Source organism: Mauremys reevesii, linkage group 21, assembly GCF_016161935.1.
Source record: "Mauremys reevesii isolate NIE-2019 linkage group 21, ASM1616193v1, whole genome shotgun sequence".
NCBI lineage: Eukaryota > Metazoa > Chordata > Testudines > Geoemydidae > Mauremys > Mauremys reevesii.
The window spans coordinates 13,559,970-13,580,791 of NC_052643.1; the positions used below are offsets into that span (position 1 = coordinate 13,559,970).

The window sequence follows — 20,822 nt, forward strand, 5'->3', positions numbered from 1 at the left end:
TTTGATCTCCAAATGCTCTTGCAATTCTAATACTAAGGTGCTCATTCAAAGGAACATCTCCAAACTTGTATCAGATTGTTATTAACCTTAACTAGCAGGAGCAGAACGTATTGTTCTTAATTAGACACTGTTCAACAGCAATAAGCTATGATAAAAACATTCTTAGGAAGCACTTTTATAAAGCTTTTCTCCATTAATATTAATCCTTCTATAGCACCACTCACTCGGGATTACAAAGTGTTCTGCCAGTATTAATTTAGCCTCATAACTCTCCTGTCAAGAAGGTAAAGTTTATTATACCCAATATACAGATGGGAAAACTGAGGCACAGAGAAAAAAATAACTCTGCTACACTCACAATATAAGTGAGCGGTAAAGCCAGAACACAGATGTCTGGAGTTTTATTTGTCAAGGTATTTCTATGCCTCTCCCACCCAACACCTATGAACCTCACAAATATGAATAAATGTATCACGTTATAACCTCCGTGTGAGTATTCTTAACTCTACTTCACAGATGGGGAGCTGATGCACAGAGAGATCACATGACCTGCCCAGGGCCACACGCAGGAAGTTTGTGGCAGATTCAGGACTTGTCATTTGAATCCCAGCCCAGTGCCATAACAACAAAAACCATCCTCAGGCTGAGTGCCTTGCTCACTTCTCCAGAGAACATTTTCTCGCAGGTTGTTGTTAACGGACCTCATCTTCTAAGCAGCCCATTTGTGGGATGTGTGGGGCAGGTGTATTTATCAACCCTGTGTTTTCCAGCGCTTCCAGCAAGCAGAAGGAGACGGCCAGCGGCCTCACGCTATCCTCTGCAAGGATCATCGAAGTCACGTTCTTACCGTGGGACTAGTGTCTGCTTAGGAAAGGACCATGACCCAGAGTCAGTTTGTGTAAAGCCTAGGGGCTTACATGGAAACTAGTGCCAAGTAGGAGACTCCTAGGCGACGTTGCAATGTCAGCAATCTTAAAAGGGAACATAATGAAACCAGGAGGCACACTGGTATTTTCCTTCAGCTGCCCTCATGGAAGTGATGGACTCAATACGCCCCTAGAGTTCTCCACCAAAGCAGAGGATTCGAAAGCCTTCTGCATAGGAAAGTCAACGAGTTTATAGGGCTGAAAGGAAGCATAAGGTAACGGCTCAGGAAGAGAAAGAGGACGTGTCGATACGGTGCTTTAGTCCTCACCAGTGTAAATTTTAGTCTGCACTAGCATGTCACACACTAACAGGCCCATGTGTCGTCTACTGGCATGCACTAAAAGTCCCTAGTGCTTTTAACATAATCACATAGGGTCCACGTGGACCAGTTAGTGTGAGACATGCTAGTGCGGACAAAAATTTACACCCTTCTGGTGTGGATTAAAGCACCATGTAGACATGCCCAGAGGTAAAACAGACAAAACACAGCAGGGTTTACTGGGTGGAGAAAAAACTATCCTAACACCACTAACAGTCTCATTGTATGGCCAAAAAATGGAGCTGAAATCAAGTGTAAGGATTTATTTTACACTGTGGTTTTCTTTGTAGTTTAACAAAATATGGTGATCAGTCTGAAGTAACTCCCTCACTCCCCATGTCCATAATACCCAGCACCCACCAAAATGCCTGCAGATTAAAAACATCTAAACTGATTTTGATTAAACACTTAGATAATTAGTACCAAATTTTCGAACAGGGGGCTCAATCTTCACCTGGAGATTCTGTGCACACATGCAGTGACTGGTAAATGTGCACATAAAAATGCACATTTGTGAATGCAAAATAAATACACACCCGCACAAGTATCAGAGTGTGCAGTTCTCATTGTGCACATACAGTTAGATTTTCCCATGTGCTCTCACAGACCTTACAGTGAAAAATTAGGCCCTGCTTTGCAAACTAGAGATCTGTGAGCATAGAGGCAAATCTTAACGGTTTCAGACAATGGGATGCTATTAGAAAGTAGGCAATCCACCAAAGAGATCTTCCTTATTAGTTTCAACATTGGATCACTTTCGACTACATGTTGGGCATCAGCTGCCAGAACTCTGGCAATCCTGATTGTCAGCCAGGGTGGGGAGTAGAAAGACTCAGCTCTGGTGGGGCCTGGCATGATTCCAACAGTAGCCTTTGACAGCAGGCTTGGATTTGCTGCAAGTCACCACGAGCCGCTATGTGAGGTAGGCATGCCTAAACCTGCCCAGACATGTCCAGGCAGGCTTATTACACCGATGTCTGACCAGGTCCTCAAGACTTCACCAAAGTGGGAGTGGTGTGTGCTCTCTGGCAAAAGCTAAGAATAGCTAATCGTCATGGTTACTGTGAGAGGTTTGTATGGGTAATATATTAAGAGGTGTGTAGAATATTATGTTCTAAAATTGTTGGAGATGACGCCTGTCACCGAAGGCAAGGTGGGTCTCGACTGACTCAATGAGTGAGAACAATCAATATCTTTCAACTCAGCCCAGCCCTGAGTTTACCAGATGCAGGCCTGAGCATTGACAAAGACAAAGAAAACCCAAGAAAAGACACTGACTAGGGGCCCTCAGGGCTGAGCTGAAGTCAATGAAAGGCCCTGATTATGAAAAGAGACAAAAAGTCTGGGGCTGCATAGAAGAAGAAAAAGGAAGAAGAAGAAAGGGCACAAGACGTTATTCGTCATGGAGGTGATGCTCTGCCAGCGTGAGCATCCCATAAAGAGTGGATCCCACCTCTCTGGACTGGACCAGTGCTGTAAGGATTGTCCATTGGGTGAGAAATACTTTATTAGAATGGACGGGAACTGGTTAATAAGTACAGGCTCTCGACTGCATTTTATATTTTATGTAACACTGTAACCTGGTGGTTCCAGTCCTTTTACTTGCATCCATTTTGGATCTTTATCTTAAGCTGTGCTAAATAAACGTCTGTCTGGTTTTACTGTGGACACAACCCAGTGCCTTGTGCTGAAGAGAGCACTAAACTGAGGGGAGGCTGGTGGACAGGAGTGCACTGCTTCCAAGGAGGTGATGAATCTGTGTGCCTTGTAGGGTGACCAGATGTCCCGATTTTATAGGGATAGTCCCGATTTTGGGGTCTTTTTCTTATATAGGCTCCTATTACCCCCCCACCCCCTGTCCCGATTTTTCACACTTGCTGTCTGGTCGCCCTAGTGCCTTGCTGGTGTCCAGAAAACGAAGGACTGGGCACTCGAGTGTAACAAGGTGGTGTGTGCAAATTGCTACCCTGCAGTGGGAAGGAGCGGGGCTCGCAGAGCCTGGAGCAGAGCACTCGTGCCGCCAGCGGCTGGCGGAGTTGGAAGGATTTCCCGCGGTGGGCAGAGATAAGTCTCTCTCATGCTGTGAGCAGGGGGTAGTGATCCAACGTCACACCCTGTAAATCTATATTTTCATGGCCGTTTCCAAATCCAGATATAAATGTTCAGGGAGCACAGGACTGATCACTGTGCCCCACGGATTAATTTCCCTTAAATCCATCAGAAAGACGCCAGCATTTCCTGGAGCCACCAGGCTGCAGCCATCTTGGACTCTCTGCTGCCTTACACTGCATGGAGCCATGCTGCAGAATCACTCAGTTTCACTTCCTTGCCTTTCCCCTCCACGGACACTGGACCCCATTTGTATCCAGTTAGTGACATATCCCCATCCCAGGAACTTTGGGTAACCTCTTTCAGGCAGAAGGCCAGTATTACCACCTCATAGCACCTTCGTAGTGTCATCTAGGACTAAGAACCTAAAAACTTCCTGCTTTTCGATCTCAAACTGCAGAATCTGGAAGCAGCAGCTTTCTAACCAAGCGAGCTATTGTTCTTAGTACAGAGGTACCCCTCCTGGCTCAGGGATTCCTCTGGTCATCCCCTTTCTCTCTGTGAGTGCCCTGAGTCAACTTGAAATTTAAAGGATTAAAAAAATGACTGAAAGTATCACATTGTAAATTAAAAATGAAAGCAGCCCGAGTATTCTCTTTCAGCTGATTCTAGACCCCGGGGTTCTATTACCTTTGTGTCTTGTCTGTGGGATACAATGTTCATAAATTATTATCCGGAGGGCTTTTCCAAAGCAACAGTGGAGTCTTTTGCTACAGTAGGATTCTATTTAGCCACAGTAGGATTCTATTTGTTGAAGTCCCATATCCCCCAGCTCCATTTTCATAAGAGAAAGAAACTTTGTGCAAGAAAGGAACATGGGCTGCAGCTTTAAGAGAAAGCTTAGAACCATTCTGAGCTGCAGTGAGGCTTCTGTTAGCAACCTTACCCTGGCTCCATGCTGCCTTTCTCCGTCCCAGGAATGAGCAATCTCAGGAATGAGCTGCACGTTCTCTTTCAGCAGAGAGAGCACAGCAGCAGCACCCACTACAATGTGGTCATGATGGGTGACACGGTTTCTAACCACGTGGTTCGAGTCATTTTCAGATGAAAAAAAAATCTGAATATTTTAAGGGCGTTTTTGGAGTTCAGAAGCCTGATCTGTGTTTGCAAAGCCAGGCTAGTGTCTCTTTACAGCTCAGAGCTCCCACTAAAACTCTGTGGTATAAACTCTATGGTACAAATAGAGGTGTGGGCTACTAATATTGTTACTACACTAGTCGGTGCATTTGCCAGTTCATTTGCTATAAAGGAAGTGGTAGAAACCTGGAGAGAGTGTGTCTGAGTAGTAATATAATACTACTTTGACAGCCTGGAATGAAAGGCAGAGAACTGCAAAGTGCTGTCAAACTGTTTGTAACTCCAGAAGTCTTCAGCAAGATTAATGGCAGTACAGCATCCTCTAAAACAGGGGGTCTCAAACATTTTTTGTTGGGACCCCTTTGAAAGTATGTGATGATCCCCCCCAAAAAAGTGATGACCCCACTCCCCATACCATGCCACCCTTACTTCTGCACTGCTGCTGGCGGCAGCACTGCCTTCAGAGCTGGGTGTCCGTTCGCTGCTCTCCAGCCTCCCAGCTCTAAAAGCAGCGCAGAAGTAAGGGTGGCAATACCATGATCCCCCCCTACAATAGGGTTGTGACTCCCTTTTGGGTGGGGACTCCTCAGTATGAGAAACGCTGCTGTAAAATGAGATATAATTTTACATCGTTATTTCTAATTAATGTCAAAATAATTTAGGCTTGGGGGAATGTCTGTAACAGCAAGATATAAACATGGCCTTGCAGTGAGATCCATTGGAAGAGGAAAGTGTCCCAATGCAAATTGTGGATGCTCTATCACTTAAGTTAATTAAAAGTGAACTGGGAAGAGCCCTAGAGAATAATCCTGTATTGCTAGAGAGGAGTGGGCTAGATAATCTAACAGGTCATTTTCCTCCCTTCGTTCTGGAGCGCTATGGTTACAGCACCGTGAGGTGGGGAATAAGGAGTAGTATCCCCATTTCCCAGATGAAGCTCTGAGGCAAGAAGTGACTAAACCAAGGTTACACACACAGTCATTGTCAGAGCAAGGAACAGAACACAATTATCCTGACTCCCAGTCCCGTGTCCTAGTCATTAGTTCACACGATACCTGGGATTACATAATGAAGCTGATGTGTTTTTTCTCCTGACACTGTATAAACACTGCTGCAGTATGATAATGCACTTGATACTCAATGATAGGGAAGGGAACAGATATCAGTGGCTCTGTTAACACAGCTAAGTCTGAGGCTGGGTAGTAATATAGTGGTGGTGGTGGGGGGTTAGTGTTCATTGACAATAGGCATCTCGCTATTTACATGTTTTATTTAGGATTTCACTGAAACCAGGTCTCTAGATTCACTGGTTGATCCTCTCTGGAGTTTTCGGTGTCAGATGAAGCCATAGGACTGATTATGGGCTGTAGAGATTTTCATGCCTAATTCACTGGGTTGAGTCCACTGGGCAGTAATGGCCAAACATTGTTACCATCTGATGGCTGGCTGGTGGGCTACCTTGTCCATCCCTGTCCAGTTAATGTCCACATCAGGAAACTACCATGCAACTGGCCCTTTGCTGACAATCTCAAAAGACACCAAATAAGCCACGGAGATAAAACTCCTCTCTTGTTCTTTAACATGGTCCCTCTTGATTAGGACTGAGGTTTCTCGGCAGAAGAACCCCCACATTACCTCTGCCCCCTGCTGTGCATGATCTATGACTAAACACCATAGATCAAATCACCAAAGCCAACAGCCCAGCACCTGTTAGCAGCACTGAAGTCACTTTGTCAGCTAAGGATAAAGTCTCTAGGTAGGGCTGGTGTTTGGATGGCCAATACAGGGAAGCTTTCTGCAAGGGAGAGCCCTCTGGCAAAAAACCCCAAATTGAAGACCCCTGAATTTAGGGGGAATTTAGACCCAGAGCCAAACTGTGCCATTGAAAGCCCAATAACGAACATATCTTTGCCTGGGGAATGCTGCAGCAGGGGATCCTCTGCCTTCTGCATGTCTGTGCACCATGCAAATTGCAGGGAAAGTGAAGAGTTTTACTAGACATGCAACTGATTTGAACGTCCTTAACTGTCTACCAGCTAACTGTGGCTGATGAACGGACATTGCTGGCTGCAGAGTCCCCTCTGCACACTGTGGGGGATGGGAGATATTCTGCAGAGCAGGGCACATGGCATATTTGTCTCAGGCATTTAAAAGGGCACAGAACTTAACATGCATATTTGGGTTCTTTGGCTGCTTTAACCCAAGGTTACTGGCGCATTTGTGCTTGTGTTTTCATTCAAAATGGAGGCTTCCACACCAGAACTGTCCTTCTCAAACTAACCCCACCCCTGCAGCTGCTGCTGCTTTCCTCTGACGCTAGTCAATGCCTTATAGGAAATTCCCAGAGTCGAGAAGATTAGAAATAGATGGGGCAAAAGCAAATCTTGCTTTAGGGTTTCTCACTTCAACATGGTCCCCTGACTGGTGAATACCCAGGGCTGCCCTTCTCACGCGGAGGCACTGGACTTTTGGACTTTAAAGTTTGTGGAAAGACTTTGGTTTCTTCCAATTGGCTTGATTTGTTCTGTGGATTTATCACCCATGTGAATTGCGTGCACAAATGGTTTCTAAAGAAGTCCTTTAGCCATGTTTAGAAACAGTCTCCTTGAAGAACCCCCTCTGGTGTAACTTTGGTTGTATTGTACATTCCAAGTAAATCTGATTAATATTTTCCACCGAAATGACCTCTCATGTGCCAGTGTAGCCCGAAGAATGTGAATCAACAACATGCTACAGGAGTCACTGATGTCTTTGGAGGAGAAAGAAGTGGTACCTCAGGAAAATACAATAGCAGAAACTGCAAAGCCTCAGCCATGATTAATTCAAATTTAAAAACAGATTTTACTTAGAGGATGACTTCAACCAATGAAACCATGCAGGTCTGAACTAGGGCTGATACTCGGTGCACACTTCCCTCTGCCAGCATGATGGAGAAGCAGTCTTAATTTTCAGCACATTATTGTTAGCAGAACCTGTGTGTTGTACCCCACGGCATAATCGCTGAGCATCTTTTTGTAGTTGCTATTGTTCAAAATGTTCAATTCCTTTGTTTAACAATGTACAGTACATAAAGGATAATGTTCTCTCCTGTTGGTATGATTTTGGATCTAAGTCTGGTTCAGTTCTAATACCAAAGCAATGGAGTTATTCTGGCATCTGTTCATACTACAATGCTACCCAAGGGCCAGGCTATAGTAGGTGTCTCTCAGAGATATTTGACGTAGTGTTTAACTCCTCCATTATCCTTCTGTGCAAAGGGAACCTTCCATTTTACAACCACCTATATCCTTGTTCCACACAGACTTGCTTTTTATGTGTAATGAGAAAACTCCACTGCTATCAGCATTCTAAAACAGCATGCTGCTGAGACCCCATGGAGGCTTGGCTCTCCACCGCCCTGCTCTGTCGTTTGTAACAGTGCCAGGTGAGTGCACAATGAATACGAAATGCTACCATTCTGATCCGGTGACATTCTACACACGTTGTGCACGGGTATAAACGACAGTGCAAGGTGGAAGCCACAGGGGGGTACATTCAATTCCCATTGCCCAACAGCCTTCAGGCATGCCCTGAGAGGAAAAGGCCCATGCACAAACAGGCTGTATGCCCTAGGTATATCAGCACCACTGGGGCAACTAGTAAGAGATCATTGGGCAGCCATGTTTCTGAAAAGGGAGTGCTGTCTGTCTAGTGGTTAGAACAGAGGATTGGGGTCCGGACGCCTGGGTTCTATTTCCAGCTCTCCCACTGACCCGCTGTGTGGCCTTGATGTCATGTGAATCTCTTTTACCTCCCTCTCCCCATCTGTAAATGGGAACAATGATGCTCACCTGAACCAGGGGTGGTTGAGAGAATGAATTAACATTGGCAAAGTGCTTTGAGATCCTCAGGTGATAATTCATGACTATTATAATTAAACATATGCTATTCAATTCATACCTGGAACATGGAGCTTGTATGAATTGACAAGAGATACTAAGCTTCGCCAAAGCACACTTGGGTTTCAAATTCTCTGTTAGTGCCCAGGAGGACAGAAGCAATTTGCCTGTCAGTGTGCCTCGCTACCATGAACCGTAGGGCCTTTTTCATGTTTTTTCTAGATGTCTCCTCAGCCCGAGGTAATGCTGTTCCTTGGCATGCTGTTCTCAGGTTTTACTCATGCATGGCCACCTCCTAAGACAGACACGATACATACTGTACTTTATGGATCCTGTGATGTGTCCAGTTTATAACAATTGTCAAACAGGCCAGCCATGCAGTATCATAAGGGAGTAGATGATGTTCCTCTTTCAGGCACTGAGCACTGGCTAACCCATGATGCCTCCTACAGAGGAGGAATTATTCCTCTTGTGATGGGAGAACAGAAGAAATTAAAGTAGCCCAAATTATTCAGAAAACAGCCACCACAGTTGAATCCACAAACGAGATTAGATAGGTGAAATGGGAAGATGGACTGGTACATAGAGAAGCAGAAAGAGAAGGAATCTCCAGGAGTTTTGTGATGGAAGAGCAAACTAAATTAAAGTAACTCTCCTTCCTTAGGTCTGGCAGCTAAATTCCACCTCTGAGCATAAATGTGACTCCACTGAAGTCTACTATTGTAGCTCAGGCATGACACAACTTCCCTCTGTCACCATGTAGGTGACATGGCACCAGGCATCTATCTACCCACAGCACAGGATTTTTATCTGAGTCTTTATTGTTATTTTTCTCCATCAGAGCCTTAACTTAGGATCAAAGACGCATTGGATCAAAGTATCCAAGATGTTTAATGTCATATAACTACTCTAGGGAGCAAAGCAGCCACAAATCATCCTCCAGATGCCATACTGAGAAATCCAGAGAGAGACCGTGCTAAATAAATCACACACACACACACACACACACACACACACACACACACACAAGGCCCCCTACCTGCTCTGTAGCCCTGAGAGTTTTGAGTTCCCCCCGAGGTCTCCAGCAGACAGGGGCGGCCTGGTATTGTGAATCTACTTTATTTGCTGCACTACAAGCAAGTAGCGTCCTGGTCGCCTAGGCGATGACATTGGAGCTGTTGAAAGCTATGTGAAAAGTGTGGCAAGGGCTTGCGCTCTCCTTCCTGGAACACAAGGGAGTTACAAGGGGGTGGGGAACGCTCAGCCAACTGTGCCTGGGAATTAAGATGGTCACTTAAGCCAAGCAAGGTTGGCTCACCTAGGGCTCCAGAAATGCCCAGCCATTCAGCACCATTGAGCAGCAGAGTGCACTGCCCTCATGGTAAATATACCCATGAAAGGAGAGTCTCTGTTTTATTAGTGTTTAATCAAATACTGTGAGAATGAGGCTGTTATCACAAGGTGATAAGCTCACACTCAGAAGCCGAGGAGTTTTCTCTCTCTCTTCAGACAATTGTTGAATAGTATAATTTATCACAGGCACGTGGACTCCGGTGACATCTGAATGTGGGTGGGAAAAACTGACCTGTCAAGCTCTGCCTAGAGCAGTCGCCAGTAAAGACCACTCCATTTCTGATTGAAAACAATAGGCAATGTCCATCTGGAAAGCCCTGCAGAACCTCCAGCTAAGACACTAATTATCTTTGCATTACAAAATTGTTGAATAACTTCTTACTGTCTCTTGTCCCGGAGTTATCAGTTTTGCTGATGTTTACGTGCTTAACCCCATTCAAACACTTGAAAAAGGAAGCTGAAGTGTATTCATTATTTTAAAAACATCATCTGAACTTGTTTGTTTATCCCCACTCAGTGTCTACCAATAACCAAAAGTCTGTACCTAGGTATCCCCAAAGCATACTTAATGGGACAGACTTCGATCTGTTGTTAGAACAGTCAGATCTTTTATTCCCACATATACATATACATAGCTCAGTGGTTTGAGCATTGGCCTGCTTAAACTCAGGGTTGTGAATTCAATCCTTGAGGGGGCCACTTAGGGATCTGGGGCAAAAATCAGTACTTGGTCCTACTAGTGAAGGCAGGGGACTGGACTCAATGACCTTTCAAGGTCCCTTCCAGTTCTAGGAGATAGGTATATCTTCAATTCTTCCTTTACATTCAGGTGCAAAGTAGATGATCTGATTTATTCATTATAGGTTGATATTTACAAGGGTCTGAACGCATTAGCGTTGACATGTTCATATTGCCTGAGATTAACATAAGATCCTTGCGTTTATTGTCAGAGGTGAAAAACATGCTTCATTTTCAAAGGCCCCACTCGGCTGCAATAGGTTATGAGAGCAATGCCTTTTGATGGAATATATTTGCATATATTCTTAACCTAGTGTGAAATTTATTTATATTGTGCTTTCTGTGTAGATTGCAAGCTCCTCTGGGCAAGGACTGTCTCTTTGGATAGATGTTTGTACAGTGCTTAGCACAACGCGGCCCTGCTCTAAGATTGCGGGCGGCCCTCGGCACTACTGTGATATGCGTTATTTTCAGAGAGCTCATTTGGTGCTGTCGGCAGAGGAATCTCTTTAATACCCCCTGTGCTGGCCACACATGACAGGCAGCAGCTTAATACTCTGCTCTCTCTCAGTGGCTGGCTGTACAGCTTGGTCTACGGAAGCAATGTGATTTCAGTTTCAGACTCTGAGAGGTTTGCATGAACAGTGCAGTTCTGCACTGTGGAAGCTGTTTCCCTGCCCCAAGGAGCTGATACTCCACAGTCCAGACCAAGTGGGAGCAGTTCAGACCCAGTGGCAGCATTTCAGACCCACAAGCACACCGGGGGCTGTGCAAGGACCTCACAGTGGGTCTCTGCTGGGTGGAGTAAGCTCTGGGGAGGGATGTGAAGGAAGAGCAGGTAGTCACATGACACATGGGACGAGAGAGAGAGAGAGAGAGAGAGAGAGAGAGAGAGAGACTGTTTCAGGCAGGGGGTGGCGTGGAGGCGTAGAAGGAAGAGTCTAGGTGATGGGGAGGGGGATGCAAAGGGGTGGCCAGGAAGTATGCTTTGGCTGCATGAGGGGTGAGCTGGAAAAGATGCTGGAGGGAATGCGGCTGTGCTGGGCCTGGCAGGGGAGGGGAGGAGAAGTCCACCCTGGATGCCGGAGGTGCAGAGAGGGCAGGGCAGGGAGCTGGAGGTCGCACCAGTGCAGCCAGGGCAGGGGCCACTCTAGGGATAGGAGAACCTCCAGCTAATATCAGCCCTGCCTGGGGGGAACTCCCTCTGATTGGCTGCTCTTCAGCAGGAGGTATGGCAGTGGGCTCTAGATATTGGCTCTAGATTGTGATCGACAGCCAGGCTAGAAGCTGTTGTAACTTCACTGCAATATAAATGCTTCCTCCTAAGAGACTCAGAATGAATGGTACTTTTAACCACACTGGGGCAAAGAAAGAAAGAAGGCAATGGGAATTTGTTTTTATGCAACAGTCAGGTTCTGAAAAAGACTTCGCATATCACCTCTCTAATTCAGAATAACAATCTAACTGAGATCTTGAGTGACCCAGAAAGAAAGATACACAGGACAATATCTTGCACTATTTGAAGTCAGTGGACATAGGATCAGGCCAATAAGGCAGGTACAGTTTCAACCTCTATAATCCATTAAATATTTCTTTGAAAGACAGTGGATCAAATTCATCCCTGGTGTTGACCCCAGGGATGTTACAAACAGCATTAAATTAAATTAAACTGTTATAAAACAAGGATGCAATTTAATTAACTGTTAAACTGAAATTAAGCATGACTTACACCTTTAACACTGATTTTAACATAGAGTAGCCAGTCTTCCCTCACTTTATTTAAACTCAAATCCACTTTGCATTTTTCTCAGAATCTTATGAATTTCCCTTTTTATCCAATTTTTGTTTACCAATATATTTCATTTTTAATTTGCAGTCTCACTATAAAAGCCGAGGGAAACTTTCACAAGTTGATGTCTCTTCTCTCATTACTGCCAATAATTAGTCAAGAGGAGGCTGCTCATGATCAGAAATTAAGAATCAGGAAGCAAGTTGGGACATGCTTTCTTAAAATATATTGATATATATAGGGGACTCTTCTAATTATGAGATAGTTTTGTTGACATTTGTGGACTGTAGGGAATGAGGAATGTGAAAGGAGGAATGAGAAAATTGGTGTCTAATCATGGTGTTGCATATCACATCTTATTAAATAGTGTGCTGAGTGCTTATCCTATTTGCATAATAATTATTAGTTTAATCTCTGTTCCTTATCATTGTTTGATTATCAGACTTTACACATAAATTGTTGCTAAAAGCAATATACGTTCAATAGCTATCTCCCATTTCTTTATTATTCAAATAATTGTATTTTATATACCAGATGGAAATTTGTTTAGATAATGATATTCTCTTTTGGATGTTGAGGTTAAGTGGAAAGGAAGAATAGTTTTGCGGTTAGGACATTGGACTAGGATTTAGGAGAGCTGGGTTCTGTTCCAAGCTCTGCCCCTGACTTTCTGCTGACCTGGAGAAAGTCTCTTCTGGCTGGATCTTTAAAGATATTTAGATACCTAAAGATGCCTTTCAAAATGTGGCCCTAGGAGCTTTTGAAAATCTCAATAGGTGCCTATCTGCATCTTTTGGTGCCTAAATACCTTTAAAAATCTGGCCCTTAGGGTCCTAAATCAGTGGAACTTAGGCCCTTGAGACATTTAAATTTGACACTAGGAAGTTTTACCTCTAACTATACTGGTATAATTAAAGAGCTACAATCCTCTAGTGTGGATGTCTTTATACTGGTATTGCTGTTCTCACACCGGCATAAGGCACCTTCATATTGGTATAATGGCATCCATACTAGGGATTGTACCACTTTTATTATTTTGGTGAAGAGTCACATGCTAACCCGTGTGTAAACCAGGCCTAAGGAGAGTTTGGTTTTGAGGAAGTTGAGGTAGGGCTAGTCTCTGCTGGGCCAACATCACAGGTGACGGAAACACTGGCTGTAACTCTAAATGTAAGAAAGGCTTCCTGATTATGTAGAGAGGTTCCCCCAGAGAGGGTCTCTCAGGGGAGCCCACTGCAGCCAGAAACAGCAGGCGGGAAATTAATCACCCTACAACTGGCAAAGGTAATAAAGTGAATTGAATCTCCAGATGGCACTTGGCACAAAACATGTTGTTCTCGGATGCTGAGAATACGTTCAGATTGCAAAAGGGGAAAACACCTCAAACAAGGCGGAGAAACTTCTAAGTCATTATCCATTCAGTGGATACTGGGCATGCATCATGCTCTGAACTGTCTGTAGTCTTCTTAGCAGCAATGAACTTCTAATGTATGCCCAGGTGCAGCAAATAACAATGACATTGGAGTGGTTATTATTCTGGCTCCACCTAACCTAGGGGCAGAATATTCATTTAAGAAAGATATTTTCCCTAGGGACATCAGTTATTAACAATTTTCTTTTCTATAGCACCTTTCATCTAAGGATCTCAAAGCATTTTACAAACATTCATTAAGACTCTCAAGAACTCATTATACCCATTCTACACATGGGTAAATTAACACACAGGTAAGTCTGGTGACTGGCCCAATATCAGCATATCAAGATCAAGACTGATAACAGAAACCAGGAGTCCAGCTCTGAGCACTAGGAATTAGGAAAGTATTATACAGTATTAGCCTCTGCTTGGATGGAAAGGTTTATCTGTCAGCTATGGAACATTAGTCCAAGTGACTATTATATTAGGCCTGCCCCATGGGCTTTGTAGAGTTTTCACCTAGTCTTTCCTTCTGGTTTGTCCTTGTTCTTGGTTTAGAACCAGTCCCATTCACCAGCTGCTTTGGAGTACAAAGTCTGCAGGAGAATGGACTAGCAACACTTATCCTGCCCGCTAAGATACACTTCTTGTGCTCCCTCCTCTGAATGAGGAATGAGGACATTATATATTCAGTCCTTCTAGGGAGACGTGTGATATGTCCTGGATGGAAGCTGGAGGAAGTGGGGTTTTTTGCATTTGAAGAAGTGGGTTTTTTACCCACAAAAGCTTATGCCCAAATAAATTTGTTAGTCTTTAAGGTGCCACTGGACTCCTCATTGTTCTTCCAGGGAGAGAAAATCTATGAAGGTGGATAATCCGTCTCCTCTAGAGCTCTTACCGAAACTCTGAATTTACTGTTCTGCTCTGTGATCTTTTAAGAAACAACAAAGTAAAAACAAACAAAGAACTAAACACTCCTATCAAATACATCTTAAAATGCTTCCCTGTCCCCCTACACTCTCTATTTTAATATAATTTCTGCAAACATATTGTTGAATTGGAATAATGCCATTTCAGTTTATTTTTTGTTTGTTAAAAAAACCCCAAATATAAATAGGTTTGTAAGGATTAGATTTTTATCTGTGAATGTCAGTAAATGTTGATTTCACCATACACACAAACCAAAATATTTCCATTTATAATAATCAAATTTTACAGCTACGCAAAATAAGAAAAATCCTGCTTGAGAACTTATTAGAGTTTGATTTAAGGATATTTATTTTATATTTTGACGTGAATTTGACAATTTGTGTTTTAATGCTTATCAGTATTTAAGTTTTTGAATTGCAATGTCTATTGTAATTAGATAATTGTTTAATCCCTTATTATCTGGACCCCCACTCCAGAATCTCCGGCAACTGTGAAAATTTAAATCAGTAAACATTGAAAAAATGCTTACACCCTTAATTTTCCACTACTGTGAACATTTAAATCAATAAAAAATGCAAAAAGCTTAAAAATAAACATTTATATTATCCATCAAAATTATATTAAAAATCAAATTCTGCCAAGCTGAAATATAAACATTATTTGTGATAAGGAAAAGACATACACCTATCCCGTGAGGAGGAGAAGCAGAAGTTCCCACCTTTGACTGACCAAGGATACGCAAATAAAATCAAGTAACATCTCAGAGTTAGGAAAAGGTATGGTGGAGTTTCTAAGTGATGCAACCGCTGGTGGAACTCTCCATTGCAAAATAAAATTGAAACCTAGGCAACACTAGCCTAACCTTTGTCAGCTCTCATGTTCTGCTAATTCTCCAGAGAACACTTCTCTATCTTTGTTTTAAAAGTTCTGTTAAATTTTGTAGCTTGGCTTCCTCACCTGTGTAATGTTCCTAGTTGGTTACACTGGCATCCATGGTAACAAAACAACCATAGTAACAGAATACAGTTCACTCCTGCAGGGTCACTAATGCGCTCTCTCAGGATTAAAGTGATTGGATCTGGAATACACACTGTGGACTACATTCTTCTCTCAGTTACAGTGGGGTAAATCTAGTGTAACTCCAGTTAAGTCAGTGGGTTAAATTCTGCCCTGAGTTACACCAATATAAATCAGAAGAAACTTCATGGTAGTCAGTGGGCCAGGCCAAATTTTGCTGTCATTTATATTGGTGTAAATTCTGCTTAATTTGATTTTCTTCAGTCTATCGGATTTATTTTGACTTCAGCAGGGTAAAGTACTTATGCTCAGATACTGCGGTGATGATGACCATCAAAATACCTAGGTAGATAAGGATACTCCAAACTTACACCACAGTGAATGAGAGCAGAATTTGGGCTAGTAGTATTATAAGTCTGTCCTGCTTTGACCAGAACATCTTTTTGGGCAAGGTGCATTATTTTCCTAATTTCACAAAACGTTCTTTCCCACCCATCCCCTTCAGACAGATCCTTTATATAAAATGTGTCTGCTAGAAATCAGCCACTTTGAAAGCTTGCAACATAATTATAGGTTTACACCCCAGGAGATTCTGATGTGTAAATCCTCATCCCGCAACAGATTCAAAACATCACCTTGGCTCTGACCTTCGAGACTGCCATTCTGAGACCAGCTGTTGGGGGAAGCCATGAGGGATGGATGCTTCCCCACTCCTCCCTGCACCCCAATGAGAGTGACATCTTCACAATGACCCCAGGCCAAAAGAACCAGGGATCCCAGGCCACTCTCAGACAGGGTTCTCACACAGCATATACATCTAGAAACAGGGCCTGATTCTCCTCTTGCTTTCACCAGTTTGACACTGCCATATATCTCCACTGACTTCAATGAAGTTATTCCAGGGTGAGGGCAAATCAACGGCATCGTTACTGATTTCATAGTCACCAATTTCCAAAACATCATCTTGCAAACAAAAACCCTAGGGAAGTTGGTGCAAACGTCCTACTGTTCAATCTCTTATTTCACCCTCTCCAGTTTGAGAGACAGTTTGACTGAAACACACAACGCTCAGATCAGTGACCAGAGGCTACTACATGTCAGACATCAGCTCTCAATCCCTGGGAGAACAAGGAATCACTCTACACATGTCTGGATTGTCTGCATTTGTCTTACTCACTGGTTTGGAAACCTTTGGGTATAAATAGATGCAGACCCGGGCCCTTTGTGGATTAATGTTCCATTTTCCTGGAGCACCCCGCTCCGAGCTGGCCTGGCAAAGCCGTGGCGGAGATGAGCCTGAACACGGCTGTACAGTACTGCCTGAGAGTGGAGTCCCTCCAGGTTAACACCCAGGGCTTTTCACTAGTAGCCTGGGTGCCCCCCCGGAATGCCCCCCCCCCCCGGGCCCAGGATCCCGGCTCGGAGGGCTCCGGCGCAGCCGGGCAATGCAGAGGGCTCTGGGTCTGAGGGGCGGGAGCTGGGGGCGGACGGGACGCGAAGGGGGAGAGCGGAGCCCTGACTTCCCCTGCGAGCCGGGCTGAGCGCCGGGCGCTGTGAAGCCCCACTCGGACCAGGGGCCTGGCGCTGCCAGGCAGGGGGCAGCTCTGACCGCCCCGGCTCCTGGGGCAGCGCCCCGCCATCCCCCCCTCCCGCGCCGGGCAGGGAGCCCGGGCTGGGCCCCGCAGCCGGGACCACGTGCGGCCGGGGGCCGCCCTACCTGGCTGCGGCGGCGGCGGCGGCGGTCTGTGCGCCAGGAGCGCATCGGTGCCACTGGCAGGGCAGGAGCCGGGCTGCTCGGGACCCCTCGCCGCCCTCTCCCCGGGCTGGGGCTCGTGTCACCGCCTCCTCCTCCGCCGCCGGGGCCCAGCCACCCCGCAGGCTCCCCGGGGCCCGGGCACGGGGCCTGCTTAACCCCTTCCTGCCCGCGCGGCAGCCGGGGCACGGGAGGCGGCTGGCTGACAGCTGGAGGCGTGTAGCCGCCTTTCCGCGCTGTGCCGGCGGGAAGGGTCTGGGGCGGGGGGAAGGGATGAGCTGTGCCAAGGCAGGGGCTGGGGCAGCTCCTAGGCACGGCAAAGGGAAGGAGGGCAGCAGCCCTGCTAGGTGGTTCCCGGCCGGGTCCAGACAGGGCCCCTCTCCTGGAGCCGAAGCTCCTGGGTTCCAGCGCACCCCCCTATTGAGCTGGTGTGTGTGTGAGTGTGTGTGTGTGTGTTGCGGGGTCTATAGAGAGAGATCAGTAAAAGAGAAAGATGCCAGGACAGATATCCTCTCTGCCTATCCACACACACATCTATCAACCCTTCCCTGTGTCCCCTGAAACTGAAGCCCCACCATTGTCTTCCAGGCGGCACATCCCTGAGATCATCACTTTCCCTCAAGCTACGATTTACATCTTCACCGCCACTCTGACCCCCAGCTCTCCAGCACTAAAATGTCCTTTTAAAGAGGATCCAGGCGCAACACACACACCCCTCCGACCCCAACTCATATAGTTTAAAAAAGGACAAGAGAGGGAATTTGAGACTGATCTTTAAAGAGAGATTTCAGATACTTCTGATCTGTTCCCAGAAAGGATTTTATTTTAAACCTCTCCCTGGGATTTTTAAACACAACACTGGAATTGAGGTTCACGAACAAGTGATAATATATAATTAAAGCAATTAGAAATACTGCAAATCAGTCACACGCAGACCGAACAACAGGCGCGTGCACTAGGATTTACACCTTCCGAAACGCAATAACATGGAAAGAAATGATCATTCCAAGGAAGCATCACGGTTTTCCTGCAAGATACGCATTCGTATTTTCTCCTGTTATGTGTATGTGACCGTTAAGTCGTTTTTTAAATTTATTTTTTATTTTCTAAACCTATTTCCAGGAAATCAAATGGAGAAAATATATATCGGTATTGGCACCCAATTCTGGTATCAGATTAATGCCCCCAGGAGCGTACAGATTAATGCCCCCAGGAGCCCCCACTGCAAATAAGCAGAGGCTGGAGAAACAGAGAGAATAAAACCCATCGCTACAGAAATTATATCAAATAACAAATTAAAAAAGCAGGAGAGAATTATTACACATATTTTGTCTCTGGAACAATGACCCCATTCATCTGCTAGAGGAGGAATCCGTTTGCTTTTAATCCGACATTGTTAAACTGACAATTTGCAGAGTCAAAATATTCTTACTGCAAAGGTAGGCGATGCTATTCCTTATTTTAACACCGGAGATGGTTCTGGAGAGCCATCATTGTAGCACAGTGGGGTCCTCGGCAATAATAATGAACAATAATAATTAATAAGGGGCCTAGCCTGCAGTCTTTATTTGGGAAAAACTCCCCAGGATGGAGCCCTTGAAAGGTCCAGTTGCGTATACAAGTTTTGCTGAAAGGGCTTTTTATAGTCTAAAGCTAGCAGAAATACGTTGTCCTACCCCCTTTACGTGCGATTTAAACACCTTCGGCAGGGTTTGGTCAGATGGTAGTGGTATAAAGTAAATACACAAACAATTTCCCCCTATTGTTATTTAAATTTCACGGAATGATTTGTCATCACCGAAAGTATTTTTAAATAACATGCTGTCATAAGAAACACGATTATTTTTATTTTGTAAATTCATAAGCAGAAAATCATTGCATTCTTTTAAACAGTGACCGCACGTATTGTTTGGTCCCAGTACGTTATTTAGTCATTGTAAAGTTTTTGGTTAAAAAAAAATCGGAAAAGTTTAGTGATGCATTTGTTGAAAAACGGATGTGACTGTATATAACAATGTATTTACAAGTGGATGCTTCCAATCGAATTGTAAACAAAAGAGAAAGCAGTGAGGTGCCAAGAAAAAACCATCAGGTCTGAATTGTAACATTAACTATTTCATAATCTATTCCTTATAGCTAAAAAGAGTGAGAAGAAAATTATTTAAAATTTGATATTTAATTATTCCAGGAAGGCACTTAGAGAAAAGGGTTCGGGATTATTGTATTGCCGGAGGGAGGGAAAATTGAAGAGTAAAATTGGCAAAATTCACCGAAAATTAATGGAAACAAATTAAAAGCTTTAGGAGCAGCACTAAAATGTGAGATTTCTGTACCTTGCTTGTATGTATTTTGTAAGCACATGTGTAAATAACTAATGCCAAAGGATTTCCAGGCGTCAATTCACAGAGAGGAGTTGGTTTCAACCTGCGAAGGTACAGACGGCTGGGCTGGCAGCAAACAGACGTTATCCCGCATGTACAGGATAAAGGTAACTGCAGGGGGCACCTGTAAATGGATTAATAGCTGCGTGACCAGATTAACGCTGAGACTCTGCGAGGCATTTTCCCGGCGTTATTCTGCACCAGCCGCGTCCCGCAGTGATGCGACTCGAGGAGGATGCCCAGGAGACACCTAGCTCTGGGGAGCTCACCAGGCAGCTCCCGGTGCACAGCACGGGCCCTCCCCTCCGGGCCCTCGCCAGCGCCAGGAGCTCGATACTAATTCAGGTGGGGCCTCTGTACAGACAGATGCACCGACAGTCCAGTCCCTGTGTGTCCGGGAACAGCCCGCAGCATCTGTCTGCCTCCAGCCCGGCCTGCCCTCGCCGATTGTCTGTCTGTGCCACAGATACCCTGTCTGTCTCTCTGCCCCCACATACCTGTGTCTGTCTCTCTATCCCATACATATCCCCTCTGTCTGTCTGTGCCACAGATACCCTGTCTGTCTCTCTGCCCCCACATACCTGTGTCTGTCCCTCTATCCCATACGTACCTCCTCTGTCTGTCTGTCTGTCCCACTCATACCCGTGTCTCTCTATATCCCATACGGACCCCCTCTGTCTGTCCCACAGATACCCTGTCTCTCTCTCTCTCTGTCCCCACATACCTGTGTCTGTCCCTCTATCCCATACATATCCCCTCTGTCTGTCTGTCCCTGTCTATCTCTCTGTCCCTATATACCTGTGTCTCTCTATCCTATACGTTGTCCGTCTGTCTGTCTGTCTGTCCCACACATACCCTGTCTGTCTGTCTGGTCTACACAATGCCTCCCCCGCCCCGGGTCTGCCTCTCCGTCTGGCCCACGCACTCCCGTGTCTGTCTGTCTGTCCCACAGATGCTCCTGTCTGTCTGTCGCACCCCCCCCCCTCAATGCAGTGGTACCTGTCCCCCCCCACCCCGGACTACAACTCCCAGGCTGCCCCGGGGCGGGCCTGTCCCCGATAAGCCGCCCGGGTTCCCGGCGCCCTCCTGCCCGCTTCCGGCCCGGGAAGGCGGTTAGAGCGGGCGGGGAGCGGGCGG

At 45.3% G+C, this 20,822-nt stretch overlaps 1 protein-coding gene across 7 annotated transcripts in view; it reads right to left on the bottom strand.

Moving 5' to 3' along the window:
- The window catches only part of TP73 (tumor protein p73), an 80,096-nt gene that overhangs the window by 58,782 nt on the left and 492 nt on the right, over positions 1 to 20,822 (bottom strand). For 3 of the 7 annotated variants that reach the window (XM_039509433.1, XM_039509428.1, XM_039509434.1), the window contains exon 1: positions 4,242 to 4,327. The exons of 1 other annotated variant lie outside the window; for it this stretch is intronic. In XM_039509433.1, the coding sequence (XP_039365367.1) occupies positions 4,242 to 4,252 (11 nt within the window). In that variant the 5' untranslated portion in view covers positions 4,253 to 4,327. Of the gene's footprint in view, positions 1 to 4,241; positions 4,328 to 17,268; positions 17,288 to 19,637; positions 19,810 to 20,684; positions 20,757 to 20,822 lie in introns of those variants that run through there. 3 more of the 7 variants (XM_039509431.1, XM_039509430.1, XM_039509432.1) reach the window with 3 other exon arrangements.